The sequence below is a fragment of the Propithecus coquereli genome, unplaced genomic scaffold, assembly GCF_000956105.1.
Source record: "Propithecus coquereli isolate 6110/MARCELLA unplaced genomic scaffold, Pcoq_1.0 Scaffold184, whole genome shotgun sequence".
In the NCBI taxonomy this organism is placed as follows: Eukaryota; Metazoa; Chordata; class Mammalia; order Primates; family Indriidae; genus Propithecus; species Propithecus coquereli.
In genome coordinates, this window is record NW_012143190.1 from 1479461 (window position 1) to 1506745 (window position 27285).

The 27285-nt window shown below is 41.9% G+C and overlaps 1 protein-coding gene across 1 annotated transcript in view; it reads right to left on the reverse strand.

Moving 5' to 3' along the window:
- TARSL2 (threonyl-tRNA synthetase-like 2) overlaps positions 1-6721 on the reverse strand; it is a 67009-nt gene extending 60288 nt beyond the window's left edge. The window contains 4 exon segments of the mRNA XM_012642690.1: positions 3290-3299; positions 3916-4112; positions 5173-5244; positions 6293-6721. Coding sequence (XP_012498144.1) covers positions 3290-3299; positions 3916-4112; positions 5173-5244; positions 6293-6610 — 597 coding nt within the window. The 5' untranslated portion in view covers positions 6611-6721.
- Positions 6722-27285: the final 20564 nt, after the last annotated feature.

Consider the following 27285-nt stretch of genomic DNA (forward strand, 5'->3'; position numbering starts at 1 on the left):
AGAAGCACAAAGAAAATAAAATCATCTACAATCCTACCACACAAAAATTACTGTTAACATTTTATTGTATGTCCTTCCACATTATTTCATATATACAGGAATATAAAAGATTTAATAGTATCATTATGTATACATTATATTATAACCTACTTCTTAAACTTAACTATAGATCACAGCATTTTCCCTAACAGGAGACAGGGAACATATCTAAATCATCTCCTAAAATATGCTATTTAATAGTCGTAGAGGAACCAAGATTTGCTACGCATTTTGGTTATTTCTTTATGGGTTTTGCTTTTTTGTTTTGTTTTGACAATGACAAATAATGCTGCAATGAACATTCTTGAACATACATCTTACCCAATTATTTTCTCAGGAAAAATTCTGGAAGTAAAACTCCTGAGTCAAGGGAAATGCATTATTTTTCATGATTTCTGTTGGAATAAACCGCAAAATTTTCCTACCAGCAAAAGTACAAGAATGCCTTGTCTCTGTGCTCTCATACTGTTAGGTACTATATTATAAATAAATTATATCATCTATATTATACTATACTATATTATATACTGTTACTATACTATATTATATATAAATTATATCATCTCTACAACGTTTTAATTTGCATTTCTGTAATTAACTTGAACAGCAATACAACATTGTGGTTACGAGCACAGAGGTGAGGCCAACCTGGGTTTAAACACTGGATGATTAACTCAGTGTTCTCACCTATAAAAAGATATTTACATTTCTACTAAGGATTACATAGTTTGTACATATGATAAGAACTTAATAAATGTTAGATTTTTTTATTAATAGAGTTTTATTTTCACTTTTACTGTCTCTCAAATCCATTCTGCTCTTCTCCAGGAAGACTTTTCCAGCCTTCCTTGCAGCTAGATGTGGCCATGTGACCAAGTCTGGAGCCAATGAATACAAGCAAAAGTGATGTGTGGCACTTCTGTGCCTCAGCCTTAAGACAGTGGAAGGCACTTCTCCATCCTCTCTCCCCCTTCTGTGGACTAGAACACACATGTGTTGTCATCTCTGGACCATGTAGACATGGGCAACACTGTACCAGACAGCCCAGCAACCAGAAGGTCCCCAAATGACTGTATGGAGAAGTGCTGCCATGCCAACCTGGACCACTCACCTCCAGACTGCTTTACGAGAAAGAGACTTGGACCATATTTAAGCCACTGAGCTTTTCATGGTGTCTTTGTTGCAGTAGCTTAGCCTATATCTTAAGTAATACAGAAATAAGGATTTGGAAGTAAGAAAAAACAAAACGTGGGGCACTGGCTTAGCAGACAGGCAGTGGGTTACAAAGAAATAGATACTAAGATGGGGAAAGTCAAATATTTTGTTATGGCACTTGTAAGCAAACCATGTGTTACAGTGCTTGTAGCATATGAGGGAGCAGATATAAAAGAGCAGAATATTGGTATACACTGGATAACTCTCATTGCTTTTAACAAGATGCTACCAGAAAGAGATAAGTTCAGGTGAGAATTATCTACTTTGCAAGCACAGATGGAAGGGATAGGGCTTTGTCAAGGAAGGCTCTCTCTGCCTGTGGCCTGTAACTCAATTTGACTAAGAGTTCAGAAATGTGGGGCTGTGCAAGATTGGAAAAACAATGTTCTGTCCCAAACAGCAGGAGCGATGGGCACTGACAGACCTTCTCAAAGGTCACACATAAAGACAGATAACAGGGGTCAGTGGAACTGCAAGGATTAGAGATTAAGGACTCTGACCTCCCACAAGCCTGTTGTTTCATATGATTGCAGCCCATTAAATTGAGGGAGAGAGGAATGTGCCAAATACAAAAGCCAGGAAATAAAAAGGCAAGAAATCTCTAAGATTCTTTAAGTGAAATTACTTTCATGTGGAACTGAATAGCAGCAAATAGACCAGAAACCTGCTATGGTTAACCGTTCGAGGGAACTCTGTATCGCCAAATAAACTATCAGCCCAGCTTGCAGTTACCTGTGACTGTGTGATCCTTAAAGGAACCCTCAGCCTCCAAGTGTGTACCAGCAAGAACTGGGCTGCCCAAACTGTACAGCCCCCACGAGGACAAACTCTCCTGTACTTCAGATGTGACAAACAAGGGTGATGGACAACTATGAACTTTCAAAAGCAGGGCCCATGGAGGAGTGTGGACAAGACAGCTGCTTTCAGAAAACAAAGGGTGGCCACATGGGCTGACCTAAGCACTAACAGCTGCCAGGCTGTGGGCCTCACAATCACTGTGTGCAGAATCTGATGACATCTATACACCACTTTCTGCTGTATTTCTCCTTCTTCTTTTTTCCAAATAGATACTTTAATTGTGATTGTCTTGTGTTTACTGCATACACATGCGGTATGAGCAGACTTGTCTATTAGTTTACTTGTTGCTGGAATACAACATCAGTAACCAGTCTGATAGGGGTGTTCTGCACGTCACTCAGAAATCCCGGGCTTTGAGCTACGGGAGTTGGAGTTACCTCACTTGGGGAGCAGGTGTGTTGGATGTTGAAAGAAGAGTACCCACAGATATCTCGATGTTGGAGGGGCAGACTGTGGTGGACTCCCTATTGTTCCCTACCCTTAAACCATTCCTCTCTTCTATGATGTGAGTGCTTTAGGCAGACATGTGGCTGGCCAGCCAATGGAGCTACATTTCCATTCTCTCTTACAGCTAGGTGTGGCCATGTGACTAAATGTGAGCTAATAGGATGTAAATGAAAATTGAAGCGAGCCACTGGGGGGCTTGGCCTCAAAGCATCATCGTTCTTCAGCCTCTCTTTCTCTTGCCTGCAGAGGGGTCCAGAAATGGGATCCAGCTTCCACTGCTACACATAAACAAACCCTACCTAGAGGACGGAGATCAACATGATGGAAGGAAGCTGGGTCCATAAATGACTGCAGGTACCAGAGATGTCCACCAGCCTGGAGTGGTTGCTTCAAGATAGTTATGTGAGAGAATCTGATGTCTATCGTATTTAAGCCATTGTCTCCAGGGGTCTCAGTTATAGCAGTTTAGCCTAAGTGAGTGGTTCTTAAACTTTAGCTTGCATTAGAAGCCCCTGAAGGGCTCATAAAAACATAGATAACTGATTGATTCAGTAGGTTTGAGGTGGGGCCCATGAATTTGCTTTTCTAACAAGTTTCCAGGTATGCTGATGCTGCTGGTCTGAAGATTACACTTCAAGAAATACTGACCTAATCCATTTAACATGCAACCTGACTCTTCGAGAGAAAACATAAACATGTTTTTGCCTCAAAGCCCATTTTTCCCTAGCACATCATCTCTCCTAAAAAACATGGAAACAGGCTGGAGGGCTTTTAGGATACACCATATGATAGGATGAATCAGAAATACAATCCTAGCCACAGTTTTCAAAGGAAATCTGAGAATTTCAATTGTTGAAACAATTTGCTTCTTAAATAATAAACGTTCATTTACATGGCAGTTTTGAGCTATGGCATCCATATAATTGCACTTAATGCTAGGAAATTAACATTAGTCAAAACAATCCAACTTCACTAATGTATCTAATTTCTAGAAAGGTCAAAGTAATATTCCAGGACTGATAACAGTTTTAACACACATATCTTCAATCTATAATTAAAAGACTTATAAATACTCATGGAGATAACTAGATTGATGAATAAAATTAGTGTAATGTGGCCTGTCAAGGATTATAGATTTTTTTCCCTACTATATATTTTTATTAGAACAAGAAGAGATTATGTTCTGACATTCAATTACTTATTTAAAGGGCCTTTTTAGAAGCCAGAGTAAAAAAATTACATTTAATTTATTCAACTGAATAGGAAAAAATATTTTAGCAGTCCCTAAGAAAACATCTTCACCAGGCTCTGGTACAATTACGTAATACTGCTTATCTTTTCCAAACTACGGTTTACCTAATTTCAACTGCCACTTGATAAGGTGTGGTTTTCCAAACTTCCCCTTGGACTGTTTTCCCATCAGCCACTCTTACTGTGATCATATTGCTTGCCTTCTCCTTTTTTTCATAAATGGCAAGTAAGAGCTGATGATCTTTCTTCAGTATTTCAAAAAGTTTCAACCTTTCTTTTATGAAATTTGGTTGATATTTCACCTGAAAAACATTAGAATACAATGAGAATTAGAATACATACACAGCCCACTTTTTTCTAGCCACTCAGCTCTAAATTAGTTCCACATCCTCACTGCCTTCTCAGCACACCATAGGTCTAGTAATCTCTACCGATGGTCCCAACTTACAATGGTTCAAATTACCATTTTTCAACATTACAGCAGTGTGAAAGTGCTATGCATCCAGTAGAAACTATACTTTGAATACCCACACAACCACTGTATTTTTCACTCAGTACAGTATTCAATAAATTACACGAGGTTTTCAACATTTTATTATAAAATAGGCTTTGCGTTAGATGATTTTGGCCAAATGTAGGCTAATGGAAGCGTTCTGAGCAAACTAAGGTGAGCTAGGCTAAGCTATGATGTTCAGTAGGTTAGGTGTATTAAATACATTTTCAACGTACAGAAATGGGGATGGAACCCCACTGTAAGTCAAGGAGCATCTGTGCTTCCCACCTCCAGAAGACTCCCGTCCATTTATCTAACCACTTCTTAACTCCAAGGGTCCAGCTCAAGGCCTGCCTTCTCTAACTGCTGCATCCACTGGCATCATCTCTCTTTTCCACTGTTTCCAGCACGAGTACACAGAGTCACGCAATATAGCACTTATGTATACACCACCTTACTCTGTTCTCGGGTTGTTTCTCCTGTGTTTGCCTGAACTCCTCAACCAGGCTGATTCCTTTGAGACCAAGTATTCCTCCTTTGCTCCTACCAAATGTCGGTGCTAGATATATACATTTTGGTTGTTTTAATGATTTATATAAAAAAGCAAAGTAGCTAGTTTCCTTAATATAAAAGAACTCTGCTATGTCAACTTAAATAGACTAAGGAGCACTTTAAATATAGTCGTGTGGGTAGCTCATTTCTAAAATTTCTCACATCTAAGGCTTGCAAAGTTTTAAATATACTCATGTGGCCCAAATAATAATTTAATTAGTAATTATGTTTTTATTAACAATCCTAGGTAATTAACTATTTGCACATATTTAAAGTTACAGGTAGTAGTTTATATTATTTCCATAGCAATGACTTACCTCACTGTCTGGCTCACTTTCCTTCATCTTCCTCTTTTTAGCATCCTTTTCTTGGCTTTGACTAGAAGGAAGCTGAAACAGAAATGATAAATGACTCACCGATGGGCAAGAAAGAGCAACACATCTCAAACCTGAGGAAGAAGGGGTACATGTCAGCAGGCTACAAGTGCCCCACATTTTGAGGCTCCTAGCTCGGCTCTTCTGCCCACCGCTTACAACCCTCAACCGGCAAGTCATTTTCCCGGGTTCAGTCCTTCCTGTCTGCGCATTTCACATCCTTGGTAAGTCTATTTAATATAATTTGCTCTTTAAAATTTTCTCCCCTAAACTTTAAACAAATATTGTTGCTAGAAAATATGTAGCTGCCGCCAGAGACTTCAAATGCACTATTTCATGAAGATGTTGCTAGTGCACCACAGTGTCCCTTCCTAAAGAACTGAAAAACATCTCACACTCTGAGAAGCTTCTGGATGCAGAAAGTTTATTACGCTACAGGAAGATAAACTGTCTGCTAATGAACTGAAATATTAAAATACTGTATTAAATAACAACGTTAACTATACAGATCTCCTCTCAAGATAGACGACCAAAACTGGGGAACATAAAACTAAAATCACTTGTCCTAAAAAGCTCAGAACCAGCCATTAGAGAAAATGCAAGGGTCTATATACGTAGCTGCTAGTCATTCTGCCCAAAGAAAGAATAATGAGTTTTAAACACTCCAGCGTTTTTTCAAATAAATGAAAATGCTATTGCTGCTACTGAAAAAAATGTGTGGCAGGCTATTTAATGTAAGAGCTGAGAAATGACACCATTAGGTCAATCTGGCGATTGCTGGAAATCTAGTGGTTCCCCAGCGTGCACATAAGCACAGGGTGGGGCAGGGAGCCAGAGGCTTGCGCCGCAGGGCACAGAGCAGGGCAGGGCAGATAGTCTAGCAGGCCAGCGAGCCCGGCAGGGCAGCGCGCCCCGGGCGGGCACTCCCTGCAGGGCGCCTCCCGCACCCATCCTCCGGGAGTAGAAAACCGCTAAGTGCGCACGGTCGCGGCCTGCGGTGCGGCTAGGGGCCCTAGGTGGCGCGCGGCCCGCGCCCCGCCGGAAGTCCCGGCGGCCGGGTTACCTGCGCGCCGGCAGCCGCACGCCGGGCCTCGTCCTGCGCCCCAGCCGCCCGCGCCGCGCTCTCCAGCTCGGCCCGGTGGCTCAGCTCCTCGGCGAGGCACAGCCGCAGGCTGTACAGGCGCTGGCGCAGGTCGCGGTTCTCCGCCCGCAGCTGCGCCACCTCCCGCGTGAGGCACTGCCCCTCGGCCTGGCACCTGTCGGGCGCGTTCAGCTGCTCGTCCCTCAGGCGCTGGACCTCCGCCCACAGCCAGCGGATGTCCTCCTCCTGCCGCTCCAGACGCGAAGCCACGGCCTCGGCCGCCGGGGCCTTAGCCGCCATCGTACCCGCCTTCCTCTGGCACCGACGCCGCGAGGAGTGCCAGCGGCCGTGGCGAGGGCGACGCGGCCACTCAGCGTAGGCCAGAGAACCAGGCGACGAGGAGGGACCCGGTGGCGGAGCGAGGAGGGACCCGGTGGCGGAGCGAGGCGGGGCAGAGCCGAGGCTAGGCACACCGCAGGGGGCGTGGCGACAGTGGTGGGGCGGGGCCGAGGCTTGGCACGCCGCAGGGGGCGGGGCTACAGGGCGGGGCCTCGGGGCGGGGCCGCAGGGAGGGGCGGGGCCGAGGGTAGGCACGCTGCAGGGTTGGTGGCTACCGCCCCCGCCTGGACCAAAGGGATGGGGTCTGAATGGGCTCTTGTGCCTTCGGAAGCACGTCCAGGCAGTGGTCTTCAGTCTGTTAAAACGCAGATCTTCCAAAATCTTTGGAAGACCAACAGCTCCCTTCCTCAAATGGGCTTCTTTCTCCCTTTCCCCTCTTGAATTCTGGCAGCCACCATTCTTTTGCTTCACAAACCTGTTCTAAAAAGTGGCCATTGGAAATCCACCTTCTTGGCCTTCATGCCAAGGCAGCCCCAATGCAGAGGCCACGGGGCCAGGGCACATAGAAGAACTCCGTGAAAGTTTAAATCCGTCCAGCACAAAATCATTAGCTCCTTGAGTCTAGGCTAAATGCCATACACATCTTTGTATCCTTTATAACCATGAGCATAAAACTTCCTGCAGCAGGAACACCAATTAGGGCTTAGCATATGGCAAACCTCTTCTAAGCTCTTTGCAAATAGTAATTCCTTACTCTTCATAACAAGAGATATTGTTATTATTTCCATTTATAGCTGGAGAAATTGAGGCACAGAGACTGTCATTTGACAAAGGTCACACAGCCACTGCATGACAGAGCTGAGATTCAAACCCAGACAATCTGATGCCAGTGTCTGTGCACTTAACAGTATGGTGTCTTTCCACTTTGGTAAAATTTACTTGAACATGTCATATGATGTGATAAAGGTATTGAACGCCATAAGAGTTTTGAAATGGGAGAGCTTAGCTTTGGACTGGTATAGTTTAAAAGGGGAGAAATTAAAGGAAAATAGAGGTTCAAAGATGTTAGAAAGGTGGAAAGGTGGAAAGGTAGAAAAATGCCAGTAGGAGTGGAATCAGTGGGAGAAAGAGCTGAGGGGAACAAGCTAATCAGATTAAGCCAACTGGAAAACAAATAGCACCCGGGAGGAGGTTCCATAAAGTGGAATACCAATACCGTTGTGTCTTTCTTAGTCCTTGCTTACTAAGCTTTACCAAGTCCTGAGGAATGAGTTACACAGGACTCATTCTTCCCAGTCATTTCTCAACTGCTGCTGTCTGCTTTCTGCTTCTACCATGCTGCCTGTGTATTGTCAAATGTCATGGACCCACTTAAGCCACCCAAAAGTCTCCTTGGGCCTCTTGGAAATTTGTCCCTCTTGGGCCCCCACACCCAATCCCTAGGCAACCACAAATCTGCTTTCAGATACTGTAAGTTAATTTGCATTTTCTAGAGTTTTCTGTAAATGGAATCATATAGTTTGTACTCCTTTTGTTTGGATTCTTTCACTCAGCACAATAATGTTAATATTTACCCATGTTTGTGTGTATCTATTGTTCTTTTTCTTCTGAGTAGTATTCCAGTGTACAGATATACTACAATTTGTTTATCCATTCATCTATCGATAGACAATTTGGATTATTTCCAGGTTTGGGCTAGGATACATCTCACAGTGAGCCTGATGGGTTTCCAAACTCACACTGTGGTTATTTCCCCAGTTCCAGAATATAGAGTTTGAACAGACATAGTCAGAACTGGCAGAACCCCTGCAGTAGTTCCCTGACCCATGGATTTAAGGCTACTCTGGTAAGAAAGGCCAAGCAGAAGCCACTAGAACTTTCTCAACCTACAAAAATAGTAAATCAAAAGCAATACTGCATACCTGGAGGAACTGCAGAGATTACCGCTGCCCTCAAGAACTTGAAAGATGCAGGGGTGGTGATTCTCCCCACATCCCGTTTACCTTATCTGCTTGGCCTCCATAGAAGACAAATGGATGTTAGAGAGTCACAGTGGATTATTACAAATTTAATTAGGTGGTGACTCCAGTTGCAGCTCCACCTCCAAGATTAGGGATCAAATTTCAATATGAGATTTGGAGAGGATAAACATGCAAACTATATCAGGCTTACAGGTTCAAGGTAAGCCTGAAGCATCTTGTTTTACTGAAAATTAAAGAAGTCTTCCCCCAAAAAATGATGGAAACATGTTACAGGGACATAGGAACCAGCTTGAAGGGGCTCCCACTGGCCAAACTGATATCATTTGAACACCAAAAATATTAATAATTAAGTGTAGAAATGAATAATAAACCATTGAAAAATATAGGAATTCATGAGTCCATATTGATAATAGAAAAAAATGGAGAGAAGAGTTCAGCTTATAGTCTAAGGCCAAGGACTAAATGGCAAATGCAGAGCTAACTGTGAAATTAGAAAATCATCACTTTGCCAGCATCATAATGAAGATTGGGTCAGGCAAGAATCATCATGCTCAATCTAGGGGACAGTTCTGAGAAGCAGCAGGATACTTGCATGGACATAAAATGTCTCCCTACAGACTTAATTAGCTGCCAAGGAGAAAACAAAAGGTAATTATACAGTGAAGAAATAAGGCAATACCTTGATCAGGTAATCAAAATTAATATCACCTATGAGAAGCAGGCGGACTTTATGTACCTCCAGATGTGATATTCTAAAGAAGGCATAACATCCCTATGCAAAATGCATACCTAGCATGTATAACCCCAATATAATCACAAGGAAACGTCACAAAAACACAAAATGAAGATTTTATTTTTTTGTAATGGTCGGGGGAAAGGAACTGTGTTCTTCAAAAATGTTGATACCATAAAAGACAAAGTGTTTAGGAATGTTCCAGATTAAAGGAAGCTAAAAATTCATGGCAATTAAATGCAATGCCTGACCCCAGATCAGATCCAGGGTGGAATAAAAATTCTATAAAAAGGACATTATTAGATTAACCAACAAAATTGGAATACAGATGGTATATTAGATAAAAGCATTGGATTAATGTAAATTTATGAAGTTGATAATTATTCGAAAGCTATATATCTCCATTCTTAGTAAAAAACAAGCTGAAGCATTTAGTCACGATGTATGTAACTTATGTCCAAATGGTTCAGGAAAAAAATTATAGAAGAGAGAGCAAATGTTAAAGCAAAGGGTAAAATATTAGCCTCAAATATAAGCTTCTTAAAACATCTGACAGATATGTTACTGCCCTGGGTAAAGCCTTCAGGAGCTTTCTACTGAAAATGGAGTAAAATCCAAATTCCTTATCAAAACATACCAGGCCAGCAAGACTGAGCTCCTGATGGCCTAGCTATCATAATCCCATGACCCGCACACACTGTAACCCCATATGCTAGTTCGTGGAGCTCTCTGATGCTCAAATGCATCCCATTCTTTCTGGCCTCTGGGATTTCACACATTCTGATTCTCTGCTTCTTAATATCTTCTGCCCACTGTTAATATCTGATTTCTTTCCACCCTGGCAGTTTTAATTTATGTGCCACTTCCCCACTCTATGTAAGGTAGCCCTGCCCCCATTCTCTGTCAGTATCTTTTCCCCTATATTGCAATTATTTTTATTTATTTGCCTACTTGGCTTTTTCTACCCTCACCTGCACCTATTTCCCGGAATAGGGAGGCTGTCTGCCTTATTCACCATTATTCCATATCACTCATCCAGCAAAAAGTGGGCAGCCAAATAAGGAAAATCTTGGAGTAAAAATGGCCTGCAACAAAACTATGGAGACAGTAACAAGATCAGTGGTTGCTAGAGATTGAGGGGAGGGAGGGATGAATAGGCAGAGCACAGAGGATTTTTAGGGCAGTGACACTATGTGTATGACACTGTAATAGTGGGTATATGTCATTATGCATTTGTCCAAACCCACAGAACGTACACCACCAAGAGCGAACCCTAATGTAAACCACGGACTTTGGGCAATAAGGATGTGTCAGTGTAGGTAGGTACATCAACTGTAACGAACGAGTCCGATGGGGACGCTGATAGCAGGAGAGGCTGTGCGTGTGGGGGGAGGACAGGAGGTGTATGGGAACTCTGTACTTTCTTCTCAACTTGGCCATGAACCTAAAATTGTTCTAAAAATTGTCTATGTTTTTTAAAAATGGCCTAAGTCACTACAGACTACCACAAGATGGCACTGTTTCTCTCAGAAGTTTCAACGAGCGCTGCATTTACAGAAATTGCTCCTGGGAAGAAGGTAGCAAGGGATTCTGTGACGGCCTCTGACCCTGTTCTTCATGAAGCTGAAAGTGCTTCACAACACTGTGACAGCCCAGCCCCAGGTCTGTACTTGCAATGGGTGTTTTTAAATGCAGGTTTTATTATTATTCCAGTATGACAAGGCCAACAGATCAGGAGATGACTGGGATTGAAAAGCTAGCTTGGCACCCACAGTTCCCAAGAGGAGGGGCTCAGAGAAGTCAGGAGATAGAGGGAGCCGGAGGGAAACATGGGCAAGAAACTTACTGTGGTTTCCATGGGAAGGAACAGAGCAGTAAGCAAGTTTAGGATTGGCTAGTTTGAATAACTGCAGGGCTCTGGGGAACAGGCGCTGTCCCTAGTGTTAGGTGGCAGGCCCTGGGGGGATTAGGACAGGTGGATGGTAGCCCTGAGTGTAAGAGCCTGACAAAGGCGGTGCTTGGGGTGCGGCTCTGGCTTGCTTGGTTTGCGCAGGAAAGGCAGGCGTCCAGACAAGTTCTTTGCTGTCTCTAGGAATGGGCTAACCCCAGGAAGGGTAGTCTCTCCAGGGTCAGCAAGTCCTCCAAAACGTCAAAGTATCCGAAACACATGGTTACTACAATGGAGTATAGTGACAAAGTTATTTTCTCCAGGTCACACACAAGGTCAGAAACAAAGCCAACAAAAGAATTTACTTGTGGTTGCTGCTACCAGGCCACTCAAAGGAGTTTTGATTTCCTGAAAAGTAAATCTTCCATGCAGATACTATAGAAAACATCTATTTGCTTCTATAAACTGGCAAGAATGTTACCATACCCACATTGGTTATGATAATATTTCCCCCAATTTCCTAACTGGAAAAAAGTAAGAAACATTTGAGCTTCTTTAAATCATTCCTCTTTCCCTGCACGTGGTCTTAAGGCGACTTTTAGAGAGAAGACACAGGCAACATGAGCGGGAGAAGGACCCGGATGCTGTAACTCACTCGTGTCAACAGATGGGGAGGAGCAGGACAGAGAGCACCTGAGAGAACTGGTCACATGCAGACGGGGCCTGGGACTGTCCTGAGGTTACTCCCGAGCCTGAGAGGTTCCGGGCAGGTGTAAACATGAAGGCTGGCGTGGAGCAATCGGATTATATCTGCACAATCCGCAGTGAGGCATCGCTTATGGCAGCAGCCGCCCCTGAGCCAGCAATAATCCCTTTTCCTAATCTGGTTTCATTAAGTGGGCACCAGGCTTGGATCAGAAGAGAGGGGTCATTTATGGGCTAGAAATATTTAACCAAGCGATCATTTACATTTTGGGTTTCTAAAACAGAAAGGAACAATGCTACTAATGACATGCAGTAGACAGTTTAATAAAACTGAAACACCCATTGCACAGCTGACTTTGGCTACTTTTCTTTTACTGTCTATAGCTTTACTGCAGCACAGTGTCTAACCCCGACTGCAGGGGCTGGAAGCCAGAGACAGATGAGCAGCACAGTTCCTGATACAGCTTCCTACCGTGTGAGGAGACCATTGCATATAGACTCTGAGCGTGGTATATTCATAATGTTGAAAATAATCATTTGGGGAAGGGAGAGGACCCTGGGGAAATGATTATTTGGGGATGAAAGAAAGAACTTAGATTGAACAGGGGTTAGCCAGACTGAGTCTCTTGGTCTGTCTTTTGAAGTTTACCGCTGCAAAGGGTTAATTAGTGCAGCTCAATCCTCTTGGGACAAGATGGTCAGCGCTGTGTGGCTCCCTGGGTCTAATCCGAAGCTTTCCTTCTTCCCGCAGATCTATAATAATTCCAGATGGCAGTATGGCTTTGCTTCCAGGTGTCCGTGTGGTGTGGACGTTGCCCGCCGAGGCCACGGAGCAGCAAGGCCCAGGAGGGAGACATTTCCCTGGCTCTACCCGTGCCAGGATGCTTGAGAGAGGAGCCCAGTCTTGGTTTTATTACTGCGAGACAAAGACGCAGAGAGAAAAGGAGAAGAGGAACAAGTGGCTGTCAGAAACGCCGATGAGTTACAAAGAGAAGATCCTGAGGGAATTCAACATGAGCCAGGTGCTCCCGCACTTGGTGTATGATGGTGTGTTCTCCTTGAAGGAGTACAAAGAGGTTCTCTCTCAGGATTGCTATTCGAAGAGGGTGGAATATTTTTTCCTAAAGCTTTTTTTCAAAGGTCCAGGTGCTTTCTGTGCTTTCTGCTCTCATCTGGAGGAATTCTGCCCTTACCTGCTCACCTGCTTTTTTCTTTATTACCAAGGTAAGAACGTAGTTTGCTCTGAAAAGTAGTAAGTTTCATGATGTTCTAACCAAAATACCAGGCACCCCAGCCACACTGTGTAATCGTGGGTTTCAACATAGCATTGATTTTTATTTTAATAAAAATATCCAATCCTTCTCTCTAAACTCTCATGATACAGAAGTAAATGTCTGCGATGCCAAATAAAACCTTGCACAGCCCCAGACACAAACTGAGGGATGATTTCTAATCATTTAACAGAAAGATTTATATCTTTCTTGTTTGAATGAGGATTTTTAAGTGCAAGGCATAATATATTAATAGGTTAAGGAAGCTAGACTGAGCTTTCATTCTGCAGGTGAAGGCACAAAAATGATCATGGTTCCTCAAAATGTTATAGTTACCATATAATCAAGTAATTCCACACCTAGGTATATACCCAAGAGAAATAAAAACATGTCCACACAAAAACCTGTGTAAGAATATTCATTACAGCATTATTCATAAGAGGCAAAAAGTAGAAACAACTCAAATGTCCATTAACTGAATGATGATCAAAACATGGTATATCTATACAATGGAATATTATTCTGTCATAAAAAGGAATAAATTACTGATGCACGCTACAGCATGGATGAACCTTAAAAACATCCTGAGAGAAAGAAGCCAGTCACAAAATGCCACTTATTGTATGATTCCATTCATATGGAATGTCCAGAATAGTAAATCCATAGATACAGAAAGTAGATTCTTGCTTGCCGTGGGCTGGAAGTAGGGGGAAATGGTGAGTGACTGCTAACGGCAACAGTGATTTTTTATGAGACAAAGAAAAGATTCTGAAATTAGATAGTTGTAATGGTTGCATACATCTATGACTGTACTATTAATAAAAGCTACTGGACTGTATATTTTAAGAGGGTGAATTTTATGGTATGTGCATTATATCTCAATAAAGCTGTTACTTAAAAAAACAAAGTCGCATGGAAGTCTTCTTAGCTGTTTCTCTTCTCCCAGTCTTCCAAAGAGAGTCCTGTAACTGTGCATTCCAATTTCCCAGCCTCCCTCCCTCTAAAGAAAAAGGATTCTTTCTTGCTAAGAGAGGGTTTGGGTTGGTAAATATAGTAAAGAAATGAAGAGTTTCTTTCATTTCTTTATTATATGGGGGGATATGTAACAAAGGGGAGAGGAAGAAGAGAGAGAGAGAGAGAGAGAGAGAGAGACTCTGAACAGAGCTGATCAGAGAAGAAGGGTTTGGGGAAAGTGGCAGCAGATGTTCTGGGGCAGTTGTAGGAGTGACGGGGAAAGAGGCAAAAGAAAAGGGTTTCTATTTGTGCTGCTGTGACCTGTGTGTGGGCACCCATTCAAGTTTTTGAGAATTGCAAGAAAAGGATTTGAACGATTTTGAAGTAGCGTTTGGTTGCTAGTCTTTATTTGCCTGCAACACTTCTCCAAGACAGAACCCTAAGGATCCAAGCTTTATAACAGTTACATATTTTTTAAGATTTGTCTTAGTGAAAAAATTGTCTTTGCCTTTTAGGATAGTTGTGGTGAAATACAGGTTAATTATAAACTCTCCCATCCCATAACATTCGGTAAAATGGTCAATCCACTGAAAAAGTCAATTGGTGAAAATGAATATTTATAAATGGCTTCTTCCATTAGTTGAGGCTGTAATGTAAAATAAATTTATCAGAGAAATATTTGTTCTTCCATTCATATATTAATTCAGTATAATCTGATAGAGTATCTACCGTGCATTATACACTGTGGTAAACAAGACCAATGCAATCCTTTATTTTTTTTAATTGTCAAGTCCTTTATTGTTATTGAACATCGATCATGCATTAAAAAAAAACTCTGATAAATATTTTTTACAATATAACCTAAAATACTGATAAGTAAAAAATTGCCTGAGTATCTATTGTAGTAACGATTTAACTTTTTAGTTAAGGGACAATATGAGTTTTGTTTGCTTGATTTTGCTTTGTAAAGAAATAACTTTGGCTGAGGAGGAAGAGGGAGAGGGAAAGGGATTAGATGGCATTTTAGCAGTATCTTAATATTTTCATTCTTTAAAATACTCTGAAACAAAGTGTCAAAATGTTAAGTTAGAAACATTGATATCTATTATATTATTTTCTGTGTTTTTCTGCATATTTGAAAATGTTTCTAAGTAAAAATAAAAATCTTTGATTTGGAAAAAAATAATCTGATTGTGGTATTGATATATATGATAAAATTTTATAGAGCTATACAACCACCATAAAAAATAAGTGACTATAAAAACTAGTTCAATCCAAATAATGCCTGTAGTTCAGTGTTGTGCCAGTATCAGTTTCCTGGTTTTGCTCATTGCAAGAGCGTTGTGTAAAATGTTGCCATGTGGGGAAGCTGAATGAAAGCTACATGGGAACCCTCCGCACTATTTTTTGCAACATCTATGTGAGTCTAAAACTACTTTAAAATTAGACGTTATTTAAAAAAAGATATAGCAGTGACATTATCAAACTTTAATGGGAGAGATTGTTTTTAAATTTTTTTTTGAAAAATAAGATTCTAAAATGTTCAAGTTCGTTTGCCACCTGAAGGTCATATCCATGGTCAGAATTGGTGTTTGAAACACATTTTTGTAAGTGATTCCCGAGGTAATCGGTCCAGGCTATTAAGCAAGTTCTTTGTAGAGGCTCAAGCCCCTCCAGCATCGGGTGATCCATCTGTGTTCAATGGGGCTTGTCTTCTGTGGGCTGCCCGGAAGGGGTTGATTTATGAGGGTCTTTAATGACATCAGAAAGAAATCCATTTCCTTTCACTACATGGGGTAGACTCAGCTCATATAAACACCAAGGAGGAGGTCACGCAAGTTCTTGCGATACAGAAAGAGCCAGCTGCCATCATTAGAAACACATACTATACTATTAAATAATTGCATCCTAGGCTATTAGAGCAAGAAGGTTCCAAGTTAACAGTTCTACTTCAGAGTGCACCACAGAAGACAAAATTATCTATTCAGTATAAAGCTGAAGGCAAGAAGTTATGGTATTTCACTGTCACCAGCTAGTGATACTCATGGAGCCCAAAGTACTACACCGTCTTTTCATGTTTTATGTCTACTTTTTAATGTTGTTTGTGGACAGCACTGGTTGTTACAATTCACTTGTCCCAGTGGGGATAAAAAGAATGCCCTGATTGCAGGGTAAGAGACACCACGCTGGGGGGAGAGGCTCATCCCTGCAACAGTCCCCACCCCTGAAGGTGGCCACTGCATTTCTTTTGTTCCCAACGCTTTCTCATTGGGAAGAGAGGCAAGACTGGAGCTGGAAGGAAAATTTAAGTGTGAGCATACAAGGAGAGCTCTGGGAGAGCAGTCCCCCACCGTCTTGCCCATAGCTTGTCTCTTGGGGTGAGCCTTTCCACGGTGATGTGATCCATCCTATGTGACTGCACAGATTATGTGTCTGCAAAGGGCAGACACAGGACCAGCACTGGGCACTCACGGATGAGAGGATGGGGGCTGCTTCCAGGAACCGCTGGAGGAGAAGACATGGCAGAAGGCAATGTGAACAAGGGCAGGGGTGGTGTGGGCAGGGGTGAGTGAGCAGCCGTGTGGAGTGGGCTTTGAATGCAGACGGGGACCCACAGAAAGTTTTGATCGTGGTGCCATCAGTTCTTTGCTAGGGTCCATTGCCGCTTGTGACTGATGGAAGGAGGGGTGAAGAGGCTGATGAGGGAACAAAGTGTCAGAATTGTTGAACCAAGTGTGCGGTGAGGATGCTGCCCAAGTGAGGCAGAAATCATGGTCAGATCCTGGGGAGGAACAAAATGAGTTCTACTGGTGAGTTTTAAAAGACAGCAGGACTCCCTGTGACTCTTGTTTCCCAAGCCCAAGACAGACCAAATCCAAGGTGCACTTTGTTGGTCAACGACTCAGGAAGCAGCTACATTTGAAAGAGATTCTGGCATCTCCTTTTCTTTCTTCCTGTTTCCGTGAAACCCATTTTGAAATATTGCAAAGAAAGTGGGTGTTTCCTTCCAAGCCCCCATAATCAGAAAAATACCAGCATGCACTTTTGAAAAAGGGCCAATCAATTCCTAGCCAAGACAAGCAATTATTTGTTTTGAGCAACAGGTAATGATTCATTTTTCAATGAACTAACGGATGTTTGTTCAGAAAAGTGTAAACTGAATAATGTTTGTCCTTTTATATATAATTTGGTATAGCCAAATCTCCAGCAACATACTGTTACACATAAGTTTAGAAAAGAAAGGCAGCAAGGAGTGGGTGAGCTCACGTCCTCTCCAGAAATGTGATACCCGTTTATGTTGTAATGCAGAACAAATCCAAAGGATCTTACAAGATGCATCTGCTGCAGAAGAAAAAGCAAGGGTTGGAATTCAACCTGAACCTAGCAGTGCCCTTGACACTGAAGATCAAGAACAAAGTCTTCGATTATTTAACAAGTATGTTAACATTCTCAGTGTGTTTGCAATCTTTAAAAAGTCCTGTCTTTATTTTTCATTGCCTCCTCCCTTCACAGTTCTTGTTCCACTGTGTCCTTCAGCCACTTAGAAATAGTTTCGCTGATGCCCATATTTTCTAGCACATGCTCAGGCCATTGTGTGATCTTTGGTCATTCCGCAGTGCAAGAAGAATGGTGCCGGGAAATCACCCTTCGATTGTGGGCAGTTGATATTGTTGAAGTATAAGCCTGATGACTGTCCTTAGTTTGTGCTCTTTGCTGGAGCCCAAAACAGGATGATGCTGCTCAGTAAGAACATCCCAAATAATTATGCGTTTCGGTAGTAAAATTCTAGAATCTGAATGGGGGGTTGTAAATTGAGCAGTGGTCCTGTAAAATGTGTGTTAATACTTCTCCCAAGGAAAAAAAATACTCTTAATTCCTAATGGGACATTCTGGGGTTGTTCCAACATAAATGGCCACCATCTGCTCTTTTGGCTCATAAATTACACGTTTTGTGAGATAGAGTAAAACTTGAACTATGGTAAGCTTACATGGCCATTTCTTGCAGGTATAGGAAGAATTTGCATAAAATGAGAACTCAAAGCAACCGTCAAAATGGTCTCTACTCCATTCAATGTCCTTTCCACCTCTAAAGGCATGAAATAGGTGTCAATAGTTGGTGTGTAACCCATCAGTTTTCTTTAATTTGCTTACAGCATATAAGTATCTAGGATATGATAATCAGTAAGTATTGCAGAAAAGGCACAAGTCAACATTCACAATGTATAAATGGCATATATAATTAATTTTACCTTTAATTCGGTTTGCTATTATAAATATGTACTTGGGGCCTCCATTATCACAGTCTATTCATCTAGAAGGTATATATCCTGCTTTCTGACCTTTCTCTTGCTGGGCAGAGAACCAGGTAGTCTTGGGGCAAAGTTCTCAGAGGTTCCCCGAGCCTGACCTGGGTGGACTTGGGTTCCCTGCAATGACAGTTCCTCCTGCAGAGCCAGGAGGCTCTCACCGGCTGGTGCTGGGCTGGTGGTTCAGGCGTGGGCCCCCTCCATGGAGAGCATGATGTCCTTCCAGCCCTGTCCAGGAGATGAGGTCTGACCCCATCGCTCACAGCCCTTCCTAGTAAAGGATCCTGGACTGCAGGTGCCTCTGGGATTTAACAAAGATGTGATTTCTGTTTCTTTTCCCCTCCTACTTCCTGCTCTCAGTGCAGAGAAAGGAACAGAGCCTCATTTATATATAAACATAATACACACACACTGATTTATTTTCAGGAATTGGCTCATGCCATTGTGGGAACTGGCAAGTTAAAAATCTGTAGGAAAAGCCAGCAGGCTAGAAATTCAGGAAAGCACTGATGTTGTAGTCAGTCTTGAATCTGAATTCCATGGGGCCGCAGGCTGGAAACTCAGGCAGAATTTCTACATGGCAGTCTTAAAGTGAATTCCTTCTTCCTCAGGAAACCTCAGTCTTTGCTCATAAGGCCTTCTCCTGGTTGGATGAGGCCCACACACACTATGGAGGGCAATCTGCCTTACTCAAAGTCTACTGATTTACATATTGATCATATCTAAAAAATACATTCACAGCTATATCTAGATTGATGTTTGACCAAACAACTTGGCACCATAGCCTGGCCAAGGCAACACATAAAATGAAGCATCAGAAGTATTGTGTAGCCTTGGGCAAGCTGCTTACCTTGCTATGCCTCAGATTCTCACCTGAAAAATGAGGTTAATGCTCCAAACTACTCTATGCCTGGCATTAAAGCATGCTGAGTGGTAATTGACTCAACAGTCTGCAAACTTTATTTTTCTGCTTAGCTCCTCTTTACTCTGATAATTAAGACAATGGTCCAGTCCAAAGCTTCCAGCATTTTCTCTATGCAACTAGTCCCTGCATACCAGACATGCTGATTAAGTTCATCCCATGACTACTTCTGCACTCTCAGTTTGCCTGGCTGGGCCTGGTTCCACATTAGCCCCCAGGAGTACCTGAGATATATGCACTGAATTAACAAGTGCAGCATATCTTCCCTTTCTAAATTTTTTTATATTTTTTAAAATTAATTTTTAATTTTTTTTTTTTAGAGATGGGGTCTCACTCTGTTGCCAAGGCTGGAGTGCAATGGCGTGGTCATAGCTCACTGTAGCCTCAAAATCCTGGGCTCAAGTGTTCCTCCTGCCTCAGACTCCCAAAACAGTGGGATTAAAAGAGTGAGCTGCTGTGCTCAGCCTTATTATGACTGGACCCATCCTACCCATCCCTGAGTCCTAGCCTAGATCCTTCTTTCTTCTCTTTTTTTTTTCAGTCCCCTACCCAGAAATAGTATAACGATAGTGTGATGGCTAATTTTATGTGACAACTTGGCTGGTCCCAGATCTTTGGTCAAACATCATTCTGGATGTTTCTGTCAAGTGTTTTTTTGGACGAGATTAACATTTAAATTGGTGGACTTTGAGTAAAAGCAGATTAACCTCCAAAATGTGGTGGACCTCATCCAATCAGCTGAAGACCTTAATAGAATAGAGATTGACCTTCCCTGAGAAAGAAGGAATTCTGGCAGTAAACTGCATTTGGAATCCAGCTGTAAGTCTTCCCTGGGTCTCCAGTGTGCTAGTCTACCCAGCAGATTTTGGATTTACCAATGCTCCACAATCTCATGAGCCAATAATAACATAATAAATCTCAATCTCATATATCTCAATAAAATAAATCTCAATATCACAGAGAAAGATACATGTTCATTCTATATGTTCTCATTCTCTGGAGAACCCTGACTAATACAGATGGAAAGAACAGTCCTTAAATCATAGGTCTACGTTGGACTCTGAGAGAGCAGAAGTCTGGGATCCAAAGTAGCCTCTCCCTGCTATAGCTTTATTTCTTCAAGTTTCTAAGGCTTTTAGTTTTCTGATTCCTGGGGAGAATCAGCCCTTTCTCTTTTTCCTCCATTCCCAAGACTTATTTCTGCCACCAAATTTTCCCTTAGGGTCTATGTTGATATGGGTGCCCATAGGGTAGTAGTCTAGGAAAAGAGACCTCTGTCCTCCCTGCCCCTGTCCTCAGCCTAAGTCCCAGAGCTATTTCCCCTTCTAAGTTTAAAATTAAGTTAACGATATTGCTGGACATTCATTTCCCAAGGAAATGTTATAGCCAACCCTGATTAAATTCCTAGGTTGGCCCTTCTCTCCACAGCCATGACCTGTGCTCTTACCAGCATAGGTGAGAGTGAATTTCTCCTGATCCATTCTTACCTTTATTCCCACGCTTATCTGACTTCACTGTCTTTTTATGCCCTGAAATTCTAAACCATGTGGAGAACATGCCCTGCTGGGGCCATGCCTGAACATTCTGTCTATATTTGTTTATTTTTACATCACCACTCCCTCTGAGTTCACCGTTTACCGCTAACAATGTGTGCTCTCTACTGCATCCTGCTATGAATTAAAGAGTATAGTTAAATTTTTCCCACCTATTGGATAAATTCTAGAACAATATTTAAGTCTGTAGGTTAACCTACAATGTGCATAATGTAAACTCATTTTGTTCATAAAAACAACCCGCAACATATAGATTTTTTTCTGCATCAGTGAAACTTTGGTCTAAAATTATAATCAACATAGTCATCTCATAAACATATTGAAATGCAGTCCCATGAAAAATGCACCTCATTAAGTTATTTTATCACACTAGAAATGACAGTATGGTATTATTAAATGCCTAGATGATAGCTCTTAAATAGGCCTCATGAGAAGAGCAATAATACAGATAATGCCAAAAGTTTTATAGTTGGGTTGTGAGTCAGTGATGCCAGGGATGTCAGCGATGCCGTATGTGACTTTATAAAGAGGTTGGGAAAGTTTCTTTCCTTAATGGGCTTTGCCACACTAACGTTAAAATCAACTTTGATTCCACCGGCTGTCAGAGGACATGTTTAACTGCACAAACGTCTGCTGTCGTTGTAAAAGCCCCTCTGTGACCTCCGTGTGGGACCATGCGTTCTCCCCGAGTACTTGAGCTCACCATTGGGAGACCAAGCGGCATGGAATACGACCTCTACCGTACGACACGTCGCAAAAAAGTCAGGCCGGAAGGAAGTCTCTCAAAGAGGATCACGTGCACTCAGCAGCTGAGACTCAATTTCAGAAAACCTGCTGTTGTTGCTTTGTCACTTTTCTCTCTCCATTCCATGAAGGCCTAGAGAGACTGGAGTTAACTAGGACACAAGACGTTTGCTTCTCCGCCTTTTCTGCTCTTACCTGTCAAGATAAAGACAACCTTCCTTGCTCACGGAAGCATACCTTGAAGAAAAATGAAAGAAGGAGAGGGAGAGCATAACCGATTTTAAACTTCATCGGAGGAATAAACTCAGTTGTTAAGGGCAGTGAATAAATTGTAGAGGCTTCTGCCCTTACCCACACACATCTTTATGAATTCCCCAAGGCAATAGTATCCAGGACTTAGGATCCACCAATGGGAAGCTAATGGCAGTGGCCCTGAGGACAGCCAGGTGGCAGCCAGGAACACAGGTGACAGGCGCGTCTAGACAAGGCTGCAGCATGCAGGGAGAAGTCAAGCCTGCATTGTGCTTCTACCTACAGACATTTAATGCCTTGAAAAGGGAACCATGTGGGACAAGTGGAAAGCAATGCAGATCATATACCTAAAATTTTTCACTACTGAAGAATTCCCTCTGGTGTCTGTTTATAATTCACGGTGGGTCTGGACGTTTCAATGGAGTACTGGGGACTTTCTCATCACACCCACAGCCCCACACAGTTCACAACCAGTTTCCACACATTATTCTTATCTCCCTGGCACGGCCACAATGATCCCAAAGTTGCTGGTTTAGAAACCTGAGGCTCAGAGATGACGTGACTTGCTCCAGGCCGTGTGTTCTGTGCCCTTTCCAGAGCACTGGGGCCTCCAGAGATCTGGTGTGTCTCATCCACAGGGTGTGTGTGCCCAGACACAAACCTGAAATGTGGCCGGCCTGGTGCTTAAGCTTTAGGATGGAAACACTGGCCTCCTGCCAACCCCTGTCCACCAGAGCCTTGACCTTGAAGCAACCAAACTACCACCAACCTGACTCAGCCCACCAGGCATGGTCAACATGGCAACAACCTATATGGGATGTAGGTTCTTTGGTTGTTTAAATCCGTGGGACCCTTATTTTAACACTCCCCTCATCCTCCATCAAACAGACCTGGGCAAACGGGATGGGACTTTCCTCTCTGTTTCCATACACCTTTCCTCTGGCCCCTATTTTCATGCCGATCAGAATATATTGGTCATTTCTGTTTTATTCCTCACCCTCTTCACACACACACATGGGGAAGGAAACTTTTAAAGCCACCTCCTAATTCTGCAGCCCCAGCACAGCTTGGGATGGATCTCTCTGGTTGCCCTGCAGTGAGCAGATGTGAAAGGCATGTCAGTCTCCAACGCTGCCCTGGGAGCCCAACTCGCAATCCCAAGCTGGGGCCTGCACACACTGAACTTGACTTCCTCACTTCCTCCCTTCCTGAACCTATTCTGTACCCCACCTTTCCTTGTTAAGGCTGCCGGTGAGAACTTTCTTGGTGTTCATCTTTTGGCCTTCCATCAGCATTTCCCTTGGGTCCCAGGACCCCCACTTCCCAGTGTCCCCCCCACTCACCTGCACACCTCTTCTCTTTTGCTGAATCCTGGATTCTGGATCCTTGTGCTCTTCCAGGGCCCCAGGCCTCAGACATCACGCTTGTCTCTATGTGCTTCCCTCATGATATCATGGGCCTCTACCCTGTAAGTACCAAATTTGCATCTCCAGCCATACCCCTCCCTCCAACTCACTGCCTATTTGCAGAAGCCACTTGCAGTCTAATGGGCAACCCAAACAACACATGCAAGATCAACTCGTGACTAGCCCCCTCCATAACCCGCTATTTGCTCAGATCTCAGCAGATGGCCATTCTGTCTAAAACCTTGAATATTTCTCCACTCTTCTCTTTCCTTCACCCCACATCCAGCAGTCCTGCCAGCTCCACCAAACGGTATTCAAAATCTGACCACTCCTCATCACATTGCCTTCCTCTGAGTCATTGCCTGCACCCTGGATTCCCCCATACCCCTCCGCTCCCCCCACTCCCCACCCCCATCTCTGCAAGCACATCAGCCTTCTGCTGGTTCTCATTCCTGGCTCGGGCCTTCACAGTCCCTGAAAAAGCTTCCTCAGGTCCCTGCACAGCACATCCTTTTCTCTTCCTGATGGTCACATACCTTGCAGAGAGGCTTTTCTCCCTGCCTTTTCTAAAACTGTGCCAATCCCACCTCCAATGCCATCTGTGTTTCATCCTGCTTTATTTTCTTTATAGAATTTATCACTCTGGGACATATTTTTTTATGTGCTCACTGTCTGTTTTCTCCAAGTAAAATTCAACCTCCATGAGGATAGTGGCTTTGTTTTGCTCACTGGTATATCCCTAGAATAGTGCCTAATACAGGTACTCAATAAATATTTGCTAAATAGATGAATGAAATATTACATCAAAGTTTACATCAAAATATTACATCAAAATACCAGTTTCCCCACTGATACAGAGATCAGTGGACCAAATCCAACCTGAAGCTTGTTTTTGTAAATAAAATTTTGTTGGAACACAGCCACATCCATTCATTTACATATAGTCTATGGCTGCTTCCATGCTAGCCACCAAGGTTGAATAGTCGCGACAGAGATTGTATAGCCCCCAAAGCCTAAAATATTTATTATCTGGCCCTGTACAGAAAAAATTTGCCAACCCCTGATATAGGTAATACTTCCTGCTTCTTCTTTAAAGTAATAAATAAAATAATGAATGCTTTACACAAATATTACATAGTTAATCCATTAATACATACTTATTGAAAAAAATAAAACCATACAGAAGTGTTTAGGACAGGCAATGAAAGCCCCCTTTTCCCCAGCTCTTGTCTCAGTGCTTCCCAGGAGGTAGCCTGTTAGCATCTGGATTTCTTCCAGACCTTTGTGAAGTATTCCCATGTGAACCTCTATACCTCTTAAGTGCAAATGAGGTTTTTTTTGTTCCTGTTTTTATTTTTTTATTGACAAATAAAAATTGTATATATTTATGGAGTACAACATAATGTTTTGATTTATGCATACATTGTGGAATGGCTAAATCAAGCTAATTTAACATATGCATTACTTGATATACTTACCATTCAAACAAGTTGTGATGTCAAGATTTTGCTAGACTTGGAATAAGAAGGAAATTTTACATCTGTTCCTGTGCTCTGACAGTGTGAATGACAGGAATCATATGTTCCTCGGAGGTTCCCTAGCATCCCCCATACCACCACCTGAATTGGAGGCCTATTTCAGTGTAGATCTCTGACTACCATTTCAATTTCTTCTATAGAACCATCAAGAATTTAGGTCTTCTGGCTCTTTAGTTAATTTTAGTAATTTATATTTTCCTAAAAATATTTATTTCTTCCAGATTTTCAAATTTATTTCTATAGAGTTGATTATAGTTTGGAAAGTCTCTTTCTCTATTTGTAGTTACATATCTTTTCTAATTCTTTGTTTTTTTCTGCATCAGGACTGCCAATGGTTTGCCAGTTTTACTATTAATTTTCAAAGAACTTGATTTTGGGCTTATCAAATTTTATTGTTCATCCTGTTTGTTTCCTTAACTTCTGCTTTTATCTTTTAAATTTTTTATTTTCTATGTTTTGAGTTGTTTGCTAAATTTTAGAATTCATTTATTTTCCCTTGTTTTCTTGTGTTTTGTCCACACCCTGCTGGCCTTACTACACAGGGCCCTCCTTGCCCTAGTATAAACTGTTGGCAACGCCAGTCGTCACTTCCTGTTTTACCCAAGAGTAACAGAACGGCCCTCTGTTTTGTTTTGTTATCTCCAAATACATATAACTTTTCTTTTTCTTTTTTAATTTTCTTTTCTGAGTTATTTCTAATTTCTAGTTTTATTGCATTGTGGTTAGAAAATTAGCATGGATATTGTCCACTTTTTGAAATTTATTGAGACTTTCTGATTTAATACTATGTCAATTTTTGTAGATATTCCTTGTGTACTTACAAAGAATATGTATTAGTACTGGGTTCAAAATTACATTTGAATCAAGCTTGTTATCTCAATATTTAAAACCTCTATGTCATTTATTTTTGTCTATTTAATCAGTCTTCTTCTAAGAAAGTTGCTAAATTCTCTCATTTTGATGATTAACTTGTCAATTCATTTTTCTTTTTCTTCTTCTTTTTTTTTTTTTTTTGAGATGGGGTCTCCCTCTGTCACCCAGGCTGGAGTGCAGTGATACATTAATAGCTCACTGCAGCCTCAAACTCAATATCCTCCCGCCTCAGCCTCCTGAGTGGCTAGGATGACACCACGCATGGCTATTTTTTTTTTTTTTTGGTAGAGACAGAGTCTTGCTGTGTTGCCCAGGCTGGTCTCAAACTCCTGGCCTCAAGCAATTCTCCTGCCTCAGCCTCCCAAAGTGCTGGCATTATAGGTGTGAGCCACTGTACCCAGCCTCAGTTTTCTTTATATATTTTGATAGCATATTATTCAGTCATAATGGTTCATTTTTCTATCATCTTCATATTTTTATTTATAAATATAAAATTTGTCCTTTTTAATACTTCTGTGTTCGAATTTTTTTAATTTTACAATTTCTTATCTTTCATTGTTTTTGTAAGCATGTGATTATCTTTGTCATTGTTTATTTTTCAACCTTTTTGTATCATCTCATTTTAAGCATACTTTTGTAAATGGAATGCAGTAGTATATTTATTTTTAACACCGTAACTGCCATGTGAGTTGTATTTAACTCATACTAGTTTTGAGGCTGGGACCTGGTGAAGCATATGTAACTCACCTTGGGAGCTACAAGAACTGTTTTTCAAGTTGCATGTAACTCATGCACAGAAAACAATAAAAAATAACAAATATTTCATTAAATTAGAAAGGATCATTTTGTTTTTGAAGTTTTTATTCTACTTTCATAATAAAACACCACGGCCCCAAGGAAAAATTATTTTTCTAGTGTGGCAGTCAATGTGTTAACATGTCTGATAGCCCATTAGTAATATTAATATTAATAATCATGGGGAACTACCTAAGCAGTATTGAGTCCTATTCTGTTCGGGCACTTGCCTGAGCACTTTACCTCTGGTACTTCAGATACTGCTCAAACCTGCCCTGTGTCATAGTTCCTCAACTCCATGAGATGTCCCCAGTTCGCAGCTGAAGAAACTGAGGATTTGAGTGGTTATATGATCTACCCAAGATCAGAAAGCTAAAAAGGATTGGGAAGAATTTGGACCCAAGTGCTGTGAGCCACTGCACATTAATCACATTCATTACAATTGCTGATTGTTCAGTTTTATCCCCAACATCTTGTTTTGCATTGCATTCTGGGAAAATCCCTTTGTTCAGTCTTTCAGCTCTCTGATTAGGTCTTCAGTGAGGCCCCTCTCCACGAGACACATCCATAGGATATTTTATTTTAGAACTTATTTTTATTTTCCAGATTGCTTTTCTGGCATAGCAACCTGTTGATTTTTAGCAGGCTGTGTGACTGGACAGGCCAACACTTAGGTTCTGAGAGTCGCTTGACTTCTTAGTACTTATCCTCCT